Source organism: Aythya fuligula, chromosome 3 (assembly GCF_009819795.1).
Source record: "Aythya fuligula isolate bAytFul2 chromosome 3, bAytFul2.pri, whole genome shotgun sequence".
In the NCBI taxonomy this organism is placed as follows: domain Eukaryota; kingdom Metazoa; phylum Chordata; class Aves; order Anseriformes; family Anatidae; genus Aythya; species Aythya fuligula.
Genome location: NC_045561.1, coordinates 88,879,861 through 88,896,057, shown reverse-complemented (window position 1 = coordinate 88,896,057; position 16,197 = coordinate 88,879,861). Strand labels below are relative to the sequence as shown.

The following is a 16,197-nucleotide window of genomic DNA, read 5'->3' as shown; positions in this document are numbered from 1 at the left end:
AATTTAAAAAAAAATAGAATGAGTTAAAGTAGCAAAAAAAAATCTCTTAATCAAAATAATAGACTTTCTGTGAAAGATGTAGAGAAAGAGGGCACGGAAAGAACCAAGCATCCCTCTGAGCCACTCACATTCTTCTTCCACAGATGCTACATGATTTTTTTTCATAGATACTTCAATACGCGTTATCACATATAAAAGAATGCAGACATTTCTCTGGCATCTTTAAGAGATGCCTTAGATCAGGGTCTAGAACAGCACAGGATTCTGTGCTGTTAAGCTGGCTCTTTTTCTCCAAAAACAGTTGGAGGCAATTTTGAGTGGGACAACTGTTTGTATATGATGAAGCAAACCTCATTTTCTTTTCATCAGTGTAAATTAGGAATAAGTTCCTTAAAGCACAGGGTTGCAGTGATTTGGGCTGAGTGCAAAGAGGCAGACTGATGCACAGCATCTGCAGAAACTTGGTGCAGCAGATTGCTTGTTATAACAGCAGATAAATGTAAGAAGGTAAAAAGTTCAGTTTTAAGTCTCTCCTTGTACTTTCATATTTCTGGTTGTGGTAGTTTGGGTTTCAAATTATTTGCAGGGACTTATTACAGAACTATGGGACAGAAAGGAAATTCATGAGGTCAACAGCATCAGCTATACTTGCATTATTTCAGCTTTTTGTTTTTCTTGACTGTTACTAAAGCCTTTAGTGTAGAAGACTGCATAGTCTCTTCAGGGAAAATATGGTGCATCACTTCCTTTACAGTTGAGAAGTTTTCTTTAATTTGTATCTTTAATCTTCCTAGACACAATGTATGCCAATTATTTTTCTTTTTGCCTTTTCTATTATAAACAAAGGGAATGTATTATTTCCTCTCTGAATAAACTGTTTATTTATTTATCTGTTACCATGACCTAGATTAAGACTGCTAACTAATTTCGCTGATGACAAAGTAGGAAATTACTTTGTATTCCTTTAGCAAACTCCTTCATAAAAATGTGTGGAAGAAGGAAGACACTTATATGAAATTAGGTTATAAATATTCAGGTGCATGTTTGAAGATGCATACCTTTATCTTTATACCCTACTCTATTTCTTTTAAAAGATGGCTGAAATTATATTCTTTAACCCTGAAACTGCCTTAAAAAATAGTAAGCAATTATTTATGTTAAGGGAGAATAAATGAAACTTCTAGATTCTGCATTTCTGAAATACTTAAAAGATTGTCTGCTGATGATCAGACAATATAGGATACAGGATATGTAAACATGTCCTGTATTGATATCTTCCTCAAATATGAAAGGGAAAGCTTTCTCAAAATGACATCACATTATAGTTTACATACCAGCGTGCTGCATAAGTTCAGTTCAGTATTATACCTGTGGGAATATTTCAGCTGCCAAAAAAATATATTTTCTGCATTTGTATTGATATGCCTCACTTTAAGTGTACAGGTCTCAGTGCCGGTAACTATAAAAGTAAATTTAATGCAAAATCATCACTTAATATTTATGGAGGGGGTACTGCAAATTCTAGCCTCAAGATTAGAGGCCATATAGGCCATGTAACATGATTCAGATCATTTAAGATAACATTTCAGGTGACTTGGGTTGTTCTCTAGAGGAACTTACACTCTCAAGAGCTTTTAGGTTTTTAATACAATTGAGTAACTCAGGTGACTTTCACAGGTGATATGAATATTCCTTCCTTTTCTGTGTCTTAATAGCTTTATGAAAAATATTTTATAAAAAGCAGTGTTGGGTTGTGGAGGTGCAAATCAAAATGGTTTGCAGATTATGAGTAATTTCAATACATATTTTTATTTCAAAGTATTTTTCCTCGCTTCTGTCTAAGGCTTCCTAATTCAAGTTCTTAGACTCCCTACATCATAAAAAGTATTAATGACATCATTAGTAATGTCAAGACATGGACTCAATATAGTATTAAAAATAATGGAAAAAGGATGATGGTGTAGTTATTCTTCAAATTATCCATTCTTTTCAATCTTTTATAGGTTTCTTGAGGGTTCATTGTTTTCTGTCCTTTCAGACCATGTCTAGCTGCTTGTTTGCAGTAATTATTATGCAGTAATAATTTTTTACTCTAAAGCTAGGGGCCTAGTATCTCTGACTTTGTAAAGAGTCATTTTTATTTTGTCCTACTTTCTGATAAATCAGGAGACAAAGGCAGCTGGACCCTGAGTCAAAGTCCAGTTAAACATTTCAGTAATTTTTCAAGTATATAGCCATATAGTGCATGCATTTAGAGGTTGGACTGACAACTGAAGTATCACTTTAACAGCTGCTTCGTTTCACTATCTCTTGGCTCATAAACTTTATTTTTAATGAGCCTGCCTGTAAGACCACTAAAAAATGACCTTCACAGAGAGCTACAAGGATCTACAGTGGTGACCAAAAATAGCTATCTTGGAGAATGTGTAATATCACAGTGAAAATAGCATGGAAAATAAGCAACGTGGTGATAAAGACATCATACCAACTGCCGATGAAGAAATTCTATATTTTCACACTGAAATACTCTTGTGGTAGCTGTGCAAGTAATCCAGGAGACTGTACTTTCAAACCTTAATACTCTGGACCTCTTCATTAGCTTTAATAGTGCTACACCAGTTTACGTCAACTGAGTAATGGCCTGTGATTTTTGAAGTTGTGTCTATGAGCTGATAATAAGGAGACTGCTTTCCTGCCAATCCATTTTTTTTTAATGGCTGTAATCAATCTTTCAATTAATTGACTAATTTTCACCCACTTTCCTTATCTAAACACATTGTAAAATTCCTTCTTTTTTTCCCCCCCTTTATTTTTTTTAAACGCTACTGTAAGGATATGCTGCTGTAATATGTTTCTGTAGCTAAGGAACTTCACTATTATGCTTCACTGATTTGCTGTTTGAGAGTAGGAAGAAAAGGTCCTCATCAAGCTGTGCAAGAGTGATGTGACCTAAGGGAGATAGGGTACTTTTGCTGGGAAGCTGAGTTTTCTGTGTGTGTTATTAAAAAATAAATTAATATATATTTTTTTAAAGTTCCAAACTGAGCTGTAATTTTAATAGCCAATAATTCTTAGGTAGTTTAAATCACCTGCAGCACAACCCTATGAAGTAGGTGTAATAATGTAGTCTTGCAGCACTGTGGGCACTTGGTAGACCATTTTTACCACTGTGTCCAAAAGCAATCAAAATATCTTGATGAAATTACTAAAGGGTATACTATAGCTCCAACTTTTGCTGCTAGAAGTTTGTAAAATTTTTCATTGAAAACAGATCTTTACACAGTTTTCCTTATTCAAAAGCTTCACCCAGGAATATTTTAATTTATTATTTGCATTCAGAAAGTGGCTGAGAGCAAGACTTCTGTGCAATGAATAGTCCAAAACAAATCACAAATTGTCTCTATTGAATCATAGAATTGAATCACAGGCTTGGGTTGGAAGACACCTTAAAGATCACCTAGTTCCAACCCCACTGCTATGGACACCTCCCCCTAGACCATGTTGCTCAAAAACCCATCCAACCTGGCCTTGAGCACTTTCAGGGGTGAGACAAACATCTTAAAAATGTGAGATTTGCTGTTCCTACATCTTTAAAATGTGAGTTTAACAGGAGGATGGAAAAAAACAAATTGGGGGTAGTATACATACAGATGGATTGAAAGGAAGCAAAATAATACTATATGAAATAGTTCGCTAAGTAGTCTTGCAGCTTTCCTACTAGCTTTTTCTATAGGCATAAAAGTGCAGGAGAGTTTTTATGAAGAATGATCACTGTTGCTGTTACTTGAATTAAAAGAACCTCTGTCTTTAAATTGTGTGATGCCTTTTCCCACATTACATGTATGTGTTAGATTTGGGAGATCTGCTTTATGGACCGCCTTGTGTGTTTTTTTTCGTGCTTGACCAAAACATGATAACATTGTTAATCCTCAAAAGCTGCAAATATGCTGTGGGGATAGTGAGCATCTGGACAGAATTTCAGCAATAGTTCCATTATTCTGCGTTACTGTGGTAATCAATACTCTTAATTTGCCACCTAGACACAATGTATGATAAGATGAAGCAAATGGCAGAATTTCAGAGGAAAAAGAAAATCTAAAATAATCACAAATCAAAATCTTTGTTACTTCTTTCATTTATTCCCAAGAAATTAGAAGTCCATAATGTTATTTATACAATATCAGATCCCTGAAGTTACTCTAATGAATTCTCTTTTATTTTTTACCTTTTTCTCTACTGTTATTTTCCTTCAAGATTACTTTCAAAGCCTCCTAAAAAAAATGAATAGAAACTGCACAAAAGGATTTCTGCAATCAAATTTCTTACCTGCTTTTTTTTTTTTTTTTTTTTTTTTTAAGACTGAGGGTGATATTTCTGCTGAAATATTTGTCAAAAAAAAAAAAAAAAAAAAGACTAACTTAATTCTCCTCACTGATTATGTATTTATTTATTTATTGAAAACATTTGATTGTAAAGTGATGCTTGTAATTACTTACTCCTGTAGAGTAGATTCATTCCTTGTCCATTCTGCCACCAGCTGGTGTATATCCAAGGCAACCCAAGGGTTTCATAAAGTTGTTCCAAGTCTTAAGTATTTCTAGGGTGTGGACAAGATTGTTGTGGTCCATAACAATCCCCAGCTGCTGTAAAGACAACTTAAGGCTGTAGACATAATTCGAAGCAGACACTTAGGCCGGATCCAGATGTTTTACAGGTATCTAGGCTATTTCAAAACCAGCTGAGAATGGAACTAAAGAATGTAACAGGTATTTAGATCATGTACATCAGAGAATGATTGAATATTTTACATTACTGTCACAAAATTTATTTTGAACCATTTTAATCAGTGTACTATTTCTTACTACATTCTTTGGTTTTTTTGTTTGTATTTGTTGGTTTGTTTCTTAAGTGAAGCCTCACATATCCACACCAAGTGGCTGGGGAGGTCTGGAAGTGACAAAAGGTATCACACCCCTTCCTTCCACTTCACCACCACACTACATTACCTTAGTCATCCTGTCCAGTAATAAGGCCAAGCTAAAAATAAATTGAAGTTACATTTGAAGAGATGATATTGGCAGTTGAATAGAATTTTCTCTTGAGCCTTCCTGCTTATATTAATGTCTATCTCAGGTCACATATCTTTTATTTAATTTAGCTACAATTTGTAAGAACTTATGTTTATTTTGTGTTTATTTTAGAACAGGTTTTTAAACCATACTCTCTTTTTTAGCCTTGGCTGGTCTTGTGACATCTTTGTAATACACTATGCATCATCTCTTGATGTTGAGTCAATACTAAGAGGTAATCAGATCCACAGTTCACTTTCTTGTCAGGAGAATTCTTCTACCAGCAGATGCATTTTGGATTACCCTTACTTATCACTGGCCCTGTACAGGCCTGCTGGGAGAACTACAACTGGAATAGGCTTCCTTGGCAGATATATAAAAGCAAATCATAATTCTGAGCTTTGTATTTCCTGGAGAAAAAAAAAAAAAAAAAAAAAACAGGAACAACATTGTTCCAAGTTAGCCCCTTTGTCCTGTTAGTACTAGAGAAGAGAGCACCATCAGAACCTCCTATTCTATCCAAACCTTCACTCTTGTGAAGCCCACTAGCTAAACTGGGCTGGCAGAGATGAAGGGTTTATTCTTCCCCAGAATAAACTAAATTATAACATCTAGCATTTACCCCTTTCAGAGCTCTCAGTTGTTTAATGAATGGCAGTATTAGTTGTGCATCTGTTCTGGAGAAGACTAATTTATTGAAACATCGCAACAGTAGGTTAAAGCCACAATCCAGCCTATGGTATTCCTTAAAAACATGGATGTTGAGAAGGTATTGATATCCAAAGGGAAGTTAATGGATGAGCTGTAACACCTTCAAATCTTTCATTAAAAAATCCATGATTCTGTGATAAATATAAAAATTTCATCACTATGATCTGCTAGTATTTTGGCTACTCTTTAACTAGATGAACTGTTTATAATTTCTTTACTATTTAACATATTTGGTTGTGTTTAGAATTTATCATGTCTTTTTCTCAGTAAAGTAGGTTCTGATATTCATTTTGTTCTTTTGCTACAGATTAAAGAGCATCTTGCAAAGGGACAGAGGATGTTGGCTGGTGATGGCATGTCCCAAGTAACCAAGACACTATTGGATTTAACTCAGAGGAAAAACTTTTATGCTGGAGACCTTCTAATTTCTGTGGAAATTCTCAGAAATGTTACAGACACATTTAAAAGAGCAAGTTATATCCCTGCATCTGATGGGGTACAGGTAAGAGAGTATAAAAAGAAGGATAATGATTCAACTAATGGAGTTTGTCGGTATACTGGATGTCACCTATTTGTGCTACTGGGAAAATTATTTTTTCTGAATGATAGACATATGCATTGGTCACTATAAAACTAATACAAGTGTAAAATAGGAAAAGACTCAACAACGCTTAATTAAAAAAAAAAAAAAAAAAAAAGCTTATGAAAAATGTAAAATTATTTTTTTATGATGTTTATTTCCATGTCGAGGTTTGGTTTGATTGCTAGGGGCATGTTGGTATTTTTTTGCCCTAAGCAAAGTGTTGTTCTTGTTCCTTTCAGTTAAAAATCTATTTACAGTGTTTAGTTATGTAATTCTGGGATTGTTTTTTTCAGTTTGAATAAACAAACCTAAATAGAAGTGCACAGGGTTAGTGAATAGTCCATTTGATATGAATTTACTATTTCATATGTTAGATTAACTCTTCTTGTGTAAGAGGCCAACTAAATCAGATAACAAAGATAACAACACTATAATTATTTCTACTTAATGGGCTGGACAATTCATTCTGCAATGTTTGTTAAAATAAATATTTTACAGGACTTCTGGATCAGGATATTGGTTTCATCTATATCTGGGAATTTTAGATGTTTTTAAAAGACCATAAATGTACTTAAAAATAATAGTAAGATGGTAAATGTATGTATCATTTATGAAAGAGACTTTCATGTCTTCTTTCAAGAGACTTTCATTCATAAATTAATAATGAAGATTTTAGTGAAGTATGTATTTGTTTATATAAAGGTAAAAATATATCATAAATATACTTTGGACCCTATTCATGCAGATAAGCAGAGGTATGTGTATGTACCTTAGAAAAGACAAGTTTTTCAGAGTTAACTTTTCAAGAGCTTGCTATTATATTTTCAGTTTTCTTGTATATCTATGCACAGAGAAAAATGAGCTTCCACATAAAAGTAATGTCTATTATGTTGGCATGCAGCTAGCTGAAGGTTATATATTTTAGACAGTGTTTCCCAAAAAGTATTTTGGCTGGACATGTTGTTGTTGTTTGTTTGTTTTATTATTCAGATGAGTTCAATATATTTACGCAAAATTTAACTATTAAGTGGAGTATTATTTGCTGCAAACTTTTCACACATTCTACAGTCTGATAGTCCAATGTGACTTCTTCATCATTCACAGGAACTATAGAAATCTTTGGTAGAACCAGGCTCAAGAACATGATGGTTTAGCTCATGGTCTTAGCAGAGCAGGTCATTTGGAATTTACATAAATTAGAGAGAATTTGATTTCTCACTGATGAAAATGCCAAAAGTTCGGTTTAGTTCAGCAATGTTTCAAAAATTCTTAATGGTATTTTGGCAGGACTGCCTTGGAGAAGTTATTTACACTATTTACATAATTTTAAATTAATCATTATTAAGTGAAGGAAAAAAAAAAAAAAAAAAAAAAAAGAGGGCAAAAATTGTTAGGGCGTATTATTAAAGAAATAAGGAAGGATTTCTCAAATCAAAGAAATAAGTGCCTAAATACCAAAATACCAAATACTATCTGGGGAAATAATAATAATAATAATAATAAATTTCAGAAGACAAAATCAAAAAGTTACACAAATTTAAAGCTTAGGTAAAATTCTGAAAACTACTGCAAAGTGTTCAGGAAAATACGTAAAATCAGAATGATTCACTTTTCCACAGGGAATATGTTAAGTTCTTGTTACACTTCTGACTTCTTACAATATAAAATGACATCCTGACTCAGTAACATCAGTGTTTTACAGTCAGTTCCTGAGAAAACGGGATATGCTCTTATGTAAACATGAGTATCTTTGCACCATAATCATATAAGGATGAAAATTAAATTATTTTTCTCACAAAAAAAAAAAAAAAAAATAAGATTCTTCATTCTGCAGAAGATGTGTGGTATTCTATTTCTTTTTTTTTTTTTTTTGCATTAATAAAAACTAGAATCTCTACGTGCTTTTTTTTTTTTTTTTTTTTTTTTTTTTTTAAATTCTCAGAAAGTCATAATTTATCATTCCACCTGGTGTCAGAAAAGTAGATTCTGAATTATGAGTAATAATCTTTTTAAGGTCCATACAAAAACAACAGACTAAGACCTATAATTTCTTCTTAGACCATTATCTCTTTTCACACTTACACTCAATTTAAACTGAAAAAAGAAGTGTATTTATCTGAGTATATTTGTTTTTTACAAATTCCATCCATCTGCATAGTCCCTCTACAGTCTTTGGTTTACATCCAGTATGAATATTCATGAATACTGCAAATTATGTGATTCAGAGACTCCATAATGAAAAGAATGAACAGAAAAGTGAGATCAAATTTGAACAGCTTTTAGGGCTAATTACTCAAAATGAAGATTCCTCTACCTGACGTGCTACATAGAAAGTGCCCCTTCTTTAGACAGACAGATTCTAAAGTATTTTGTGTCTAGTACCATATGACTGTTTTTGCATACTTTAATCTTTTTACAATGATTAGGTTTTACATATATGCTTTGTATACAGTGTCAGGAAGAAAAATAAGCATACATGAGGAAGTTAAACAGTATAGAAGGATGTTTCATCAGTGACTTAAAATAGCAGCACTATAGCAAAAGTAGCAGCAAATAGATTTACATAATTATTCTACAAGCAAGATCTTTCCTCAATATGGGAGTTAAATCAAAATGCATCATGTGGGTACACTGGCACTATTTGCTATGAGATGGCCACTGTGCAATTACTTGTGTAAGAAATATGTTAGCTAGAAGATAAATATATATTTTTTAAAGTACTTTAAAAAAGTCAGTATAAGTCAGATAGAGCCTTCCTGTACCTAAAGGGGGCCTACAAGAAACTTGGAGACAGACCCTTTGTCATGGAGTGTAGTGATAGGAAAAAAGATGATAGTTTTAAACTAAAAGAGGGTAGGTTTAGATTAGATATAAGGAAGAAGTTCTTTACTGTGGGGGTGGTGAGGCACTGGCATAGGTTGCCAGAGAAGCTGTGGATTCCCCATTCCTGGAGGCATTCAAGGCCAGGCTGAATGGGGCTTTGGCAACCTGGTCTGATGGGAGGTGTCCCTGTCCAGGGAAGGGGGGTTGGAACTAGAGGATCAAAGTGAGAGTCAGCATAGGCAGGCAAGAGGAACAACCACAGACTTGTAGCTAAAATGCAAAAAGTAGATTTATTCTTGTTACCTCACCAACTGGGTAATCCCTGAAGCAGCACCGGAGCAGAGGAATACGAGCACAGGCACACAAGCAGGAATGCAGAAACAGGGTTCATGCTAGGAGGTCATTGGCCTACTGGTCTCACCTGTTTTATTGAGAGTTTGTGCAGGTGCAGTTTTTAACACCATACTGTGATTCTCACTGTGCTTCTTTGAACTGCTCTGTACCAAGGTTTGGAGCTCAAGCACATCTGATAGAGCACCTCCAAGTCCACCAAACACCTCTGTTATCTATGCACAGATGTGCTACTTGTCAAACACACAGAGCACAAAAAGCAGCAGACATAATTTATATGTTTTTCTACATTGATGCTTCCCAAACTTTGCACATTCCCAGCTGCAAGGTCACTTGAGTGTATTTACAATCCTCCTCGCCAGTTTTCTGTTCCGATCCCATCCTCCTCACCAGTCTTCTGCCTTTAACCCATTCCTTCCAACAATCTTTAAGGTCCCTTTCAGCTGAAACCATTCTATTATTTCTATTACCATTCTATGATAATCCGTATATGTTAACCACAAGGACCATCACTGTCAGTGAGGAATTAACAGGATTGCCCAATACTTTTTTTCCCCCAATTTACATTTTCCACACACACTCCTGATGCTGAAGTCTAAAAGTAGAGGTGACTTTAGGCTATTCATTAATTCTTCCTAGGGAGGAATTCTGTAACCATATAAAAGGATTTATGACAGCTTTATGCCTGCAGAGAGGGTCAAAGAATTTAAACTGGAACATAGAACTGCATCCATTGTATTACAAAAGAAAAAGATTGAAAGGGAGGAAATTAAATTAGGAAAACATTATTGTCCATTCCTGACTGTAACTGGCATTATCCTCAGAAAAGCCTTGGCAAAAATAAAGGACTTCAAAATTTGGCTCTGGCTGTTGCAGCATTTTCTATAGCAGCCAGTTCAGCAATACACAACCCTGCTATGAAAGGAAGGAGGAACCTGATGCTACAAGGAGGTCCAGTGTTTACTGTAGTAATACCATCATATTACATCCAAATAATGCTTCCAAAATTTAGCCTTCATAGCTGTCAATCATTTTACTAAAGGGCAATGTTGCTTCTCACAGCATTAAGGAAATGAATAAGGAAATAGTCAAAGTAGGTAAAAGACTTTTTAACCTCTATTCAACTGTCATATTTTGGAGTGCATCTCCATGTCTTCAATTATAATCTTCAATTCATAATTGAAGAAGCAAAGCCATTTAATCATCTGCTTAATTCACAAAGCACTTATATTGCTGACTGAAAAATCTTCAAATATCTCAAATCTTCAAATAGCCTCCACAGCTACAATAAATATGACATATTAGGAACTGGAGTAGAGAAAAAAGAAAGAACCTAAAAATCAAGATGTTCTTGTCACTAGGTTCATAAACAACATTAATGGTTTATTAGCTAGTAACATTAGTACAAAGTGTATCTTAGATCAGTTATTATTGCTCATCTCTTGTTTTACTTGAGTTTAGAATTATTTATATATTTTTTTCATATACGTTACTATTAATTGATGAGTACTTTAATGCTTTCATGTAACTAGTAGTAAACACAAAATTTAACACATAGGATTATTAGCAAAACTATATAATTTATCATCAGCAAGCAATGTATCATGTATACCTCCTGAGTGTTTATCAGGCAATCCAGACTACTCTCAGACGTACTGTTTGCACGGACATGGATTCTTATGCAGCTAGCACTCATACTGTTTCTGCATGGGAACGCTGGTTGCAATGTAGTGCAAAACTAACTTTGAACTGGTTCCTTACCATGGTAAATTGTCCCACACTGAACATGTTAATGCATCTAGACTGCTACTGGCACTAACAAGTTAGCTAAAATTTTTGTCCACTGCATCTCCAGAGTATTACATTGGAAGAATGCAGAACTATCATGCTTTAAAAAGTATCTTCTGGGTGAAAAATAAATAAATAAAAGTGAGAGCCAACTCTTCTTAGTAGAACTCTTTTCCAAAATCATAGTGTCCTAGAGTAGACATAGTGCCATGAAACTGCTTTGGCCAGTACAGTTTATCAGTTTATTTTACTTGAGGGAGCAATAAATCTGTACTTTTTTTTTTTTTTTTTTTTTTTTTTTATTATCATTTATACAATTACAATTTGCCAACCTGGTTAAAATGGCAAATCCTATGTAAGGAATACTAAGCTTAACTCTTCTCAGTATGTTTCATTTTGCTACTGAATAGGTGAAATGTGTTCCTGGAATATAAACAATATGTGGCTACATTTTCATAGCATCACAGAATCATTCAGGTTGGAAAAGACCTCTGACATCTAGTCCAGCCCTTAAACTAGTACTAAAGTCCACCACTAAATCACACTTCTAAGTTCTAAATCTACATGTTTCTTGAAGACCTTCAGGGATGTTTATTCAACCACTTCCCTGGGCAGCCTGTTCCAATACCATGCAACCCTTTCAGTAAAGAAATTTCACATAATATCCAACCTAAACCTCCCCAGGCACAACTTGAGACCATTTCCCCTTGTCTAACGGCTTGGAATTTTCCTCTTCTTATCTTCAGCTTTACTGTAAAGTTGACCTCTGTATCTGTGCAAATTGGATGAAACCATGAGAAACTATTTTAATGTTCTGTCTTTAATATCCATCATTCCCTCCCAATGCCTACTTGTCATTTGCACAGGAACTTCTGAGCCATTTGCTTTCTTTCTATGAAATTTTGTTTTATTAACTCTTATGGATATTTTTCCACTGACTTCAGTGAGAGAATTGTGCCTTCATTAACATATGGGACATGTTGCACAAGTTCACGAAAACATGTCTCGCTTCTATAAAAACTTTGCCAACTTAAAGCAATTTTTAACAATGTAAGTATATTGGTTAGCATAACTGACTTTCTGATGAGGAGGAAAGGTCCATGTCAGGTAGATAGTGGTAGGACTAGATTAAACTGGTGGAAATAATTTTATGTAAAAATTGTTTTCACAAGTTTTACTCAATTTTGTGTTCTACAGTGTTCTTCTTACATGGTTATGAGACACTTAAAATGTCTGCAATATGTCAAATTTTGAAATAAATGCCTTTTTTAGTACAAGCATCATACAGTATAGTATGTATGGTATGGTATGGTATGGTATGGTATGGTATGGTATGGTATGGTATGGTATGGTATGGTATGGTATGGTATGGTAAAGTTGGAAGTTATTTCTGCTCTCAGTCACTGTACTATTGAATGCTTTGCACTTTCATTAAATAGTGTGTTAAAATTACTTCTTGCTTCAACCTTTTTTATACCTTTTTTAACCCCAAAACAACTAAAAATTAAGTGCTGGTGAAGGAAATATGACCAATAATATGAGTTCCAACAGGGGCCTATGGGTGGTATTTCACTTTCAGAGGTTGTGAAGATCTTAATCATACTCTTCAGCTAAGGTCACTAAAAGTTACACGTTTATTTTATGAAGGAACAGAAAAATTATAATTGGCAGGCTATTGCCAAATTTGACATTCTGCAAGAAAAGTGATACAGCTGAGAACAGAGCACAAACCATTAGCTTTTAAGGGTAAAGACTGGCAATAGAAAATGGGCAAGGCAAGGCAAGGCAAGGCAAGGCAAGGAAAGTTTTCCACAAAAAAAATAGAAGAAAGTGATTTTTAATCTGTGATTTAAGAGCTAAATGCCATGGCTTTGATTTGTGCTTTGCTCAATTGTAATTAAATCAATTGGACAATCATATATAGAAAATAACAGTTCAAGGTCAAAGAACAGAAATTAATTATTCCTTTTCTGACAAAATTACTAAAAGCACAGAGGCAAAAAGTAATAAGCACCTAGGATCAGACAGCATTTGGCAATGAAATACCACTGCATCCACTGTTTGTGGTCATTAAGGATCATTTTCATGTTTTGAACAGAAACCAGTGACCCTGAGACAAGCATTTTCTTAGTGTGCTTTATTTATTTACAAAATATATAGTAGTCTAGTTTCTGGAATGAGAGTGACTTGGAAATGGAATATCATCACATTTAGAAGTTGATGCAAGTTCAATACAGACCTTATTTTATATAAAGTAGTTGCATGGAACCTGATTATACAGACAGAATTGAACAATTAACCATAAAATACATTTGCTCTTTTGTCAGTCTAACATATTTTGTTATGTCATCTCTTCCACTGATATAAATATGGGCTGCAAAAGTGAATCTGTAATAGAGAAAGGAAATCTTTCTTGATATTGACTTAAGGTTACAATTGTTCATGTCATTAAAGTCATTTTACTTTGTCTTTTATTTAATTGACTTTTCAGAACTTCTTTCAAATCATTAGTAACCTCTTAGATGAAGAAAACAAAGAGAAATGGGAAGATGCACAACAGGTAAGATTTGCCTTCTGTAACTCATCAATTAAAAACATGCAAAATGAGATATGACATTTATTGTATTTATTAATCTTTAGCAACACTTTTCTTCAGTAAGCCAGGATAAATTGGAGTATATGATTTCAAAACTGAGGCTTAGCATACACCCTACTGTAAGTAAATTATACCCTAAATGAGACAATTTTTTGGAAATAACAGATCCTTTTCAAAAAGGAACAATTCCAGGCCCCATTAGCTAATTCAATAGATTAAAAGTATATTAAGAATAGAATATTCTTGTGATGAACAGATTTCATTTTATTCCATGGAATTATTCATGATGTCTTTCCATTTTATGTTGTAAGAAAGTACGTATGAAAGTTGAAAATTGCTAGTAAAGACTAGCTACAGTCATGGTTGCATTAAACAGCACATATCAGAACTCATCTAAAGAACAGACATGACATCACTAAACTACTTGCAGAAATATAAACAGTAGACCTTTTCTAAACACTTGCATTTAAGAGAACAGTTGCGATTCCTGAGACAGAAGAATTTTAGGACTAAGATAGATATTATTTTATAAAATAATAAAATCTAACTCAATATATATATATATATACATATATGTATAAATAAAATTTAAATCATACATGGATATGAGTATTTCTTACATGCTTATACTAAGAATACTACAGTGCTGTGTTTACGTTTATTAACAGGGCCATGGAACTATCACATTTCCAATACAAGTAACAGTGACTATAGGGATAAACAGATAACTATGTACAGATGAAAATGATGGAGGCATTCAAAGTAGATGGAGGTAGACATCTTTATAATGTTACTAAGAAGGAATTCAGGACTTTTTGCTACTGATTCAAATGTTCCTGTGGACATATAATGGTGCAGCTGACACATTGTAATTTAGCCAGGATTTTTTTTTTTTTTTCCATTTCTGTTCCTCTGTGCAAGTTCCAGACACAAAGATAGACGAGGTATGTCATCCATATGGTGGATGGAAGCAGAAAAATCACATGCATGTGGGCAGCTTCCATAAACATATAGCACCAAGATTAGGGAATTGATACTAAGCAACTATTTTAGCCCCACTAATGAACAGATGACACTCCTCATGTTATCAAACTTGTTTTCTTCTACTCCTCCCTGCCTGCTTGCCCATGCCATGTCCATTATTTGTCCTCCATTATTTGTCCCACCAAGACCAAGGAATGCAAGGAAGAGGAGAGAGGAAATTTCCTAAGAGGAAATTATGATAACTTGGGGGTAAAAGAGGGAATAATATATTAAGTTCCCTCACTTCTGCTGGTTGAAGAAGTTGTATTGAAAAAGAGAGATGAAACAAGTTATTTCTGGTTTCCCACAGCTCCATCTCTCTGCCTAGTAATTAATTGTCTCATACACCTGGATACAGCACTGGTAGGAAGACAGGAACCCAAGAAAGGAGGGAGTTGAGCACTTTCTGAGCTGAACACTACTCCTGAATGCAGGAGTCATAGGGTCATAGCTGCCTTGTAACAAAAATGGGGAATTCATTAAATATCAGACTCCTGAGCTGTGGTACCCACAGAAACCATACTACTTGCTTTTTTACTGTTCTTGGGCAGTTACACAAGTCACCTCATAAGCATTTTTGAAGCAAGTGTGTCTTCATAATGACTACAAAGAGTAATTGTATTCCCAAGTACTCCTAAGTACTTCCAAAATTCTTTTTTTTTTCTTATGATGATACCAAACACCATCACCTCATTAAAAAAAAAAAAAAAAAAAAAAAAAGAAAAAAAAAAAAAAAGAAGAGTGATTCTGTTCCCAGTTTAGCTATTCTCTTGATTTTCTGGGGTTTGTTTGTTTGTTTTAATGCAACTTTACAAAACCAAGGTGCAGTCTGACCAACATTTTTTACCAGTTTGTATGCTTTCCTTGAACTCCTGTTACTGTTAGCTTAGATCTCTTAGTCGGTTTTCTGGATTGTTTTGCTGGAAAGAAAATCTTACTCACTGTCAGCAAATTGCTGACTTTCTATCAAGTATACAGCTGCAATGCCTCAGCACATCCTTTTTTCTAGATTAAATGCCAGCAGTTGATACCATTAATTACAGGTTATATAGCATGCAGATAAGCAGCACTCACTTTAATACTTGCCTTTTGTTAAGAGCTGATGTAAAGTACTGCACACAGGAAGCCACTTCAAGTCCACAATAAATAAGTGTATAGTGGTGTTTCAAAACTCAGGAGTTATTCAGCATGTTCTTCATCACCATCTGCTGGCATTCTATTGATTAGCCAGTACTTCAGATATATAGAAATGA

General features: G+C 34.2%; 1 protein-coding gene across 4 annotated transcripts in view; it reads left to right on the top strand.

Annotated features, from left to right (window-relative positions):
• ADGRB3 (adhesion G protein-coupled receptor B3) overlaps nt 1-16,197 on the top strand; it is a 464,270-nt gene that overhangs the window by 229,489 nt on the left and 218,584 nt on the right. For all 4 annotated transcript variants that reach the window (XM_032183547.1, XM_032183546.1, XM_032183544.1 and 1 more), the window contains 2 exons: nt 6,088-6,282; nt 13,817-13,885. In XM_032183547.1, the coding sequence (XP_032039438.1) occupies nt 6,088-6,282; nt 13,817-13,885 (264 nt within the window). The remainder of the gene's footprint in view (nt 1-6,087; nt 6,283-13,816; nt 13,886-16,197) is intronic.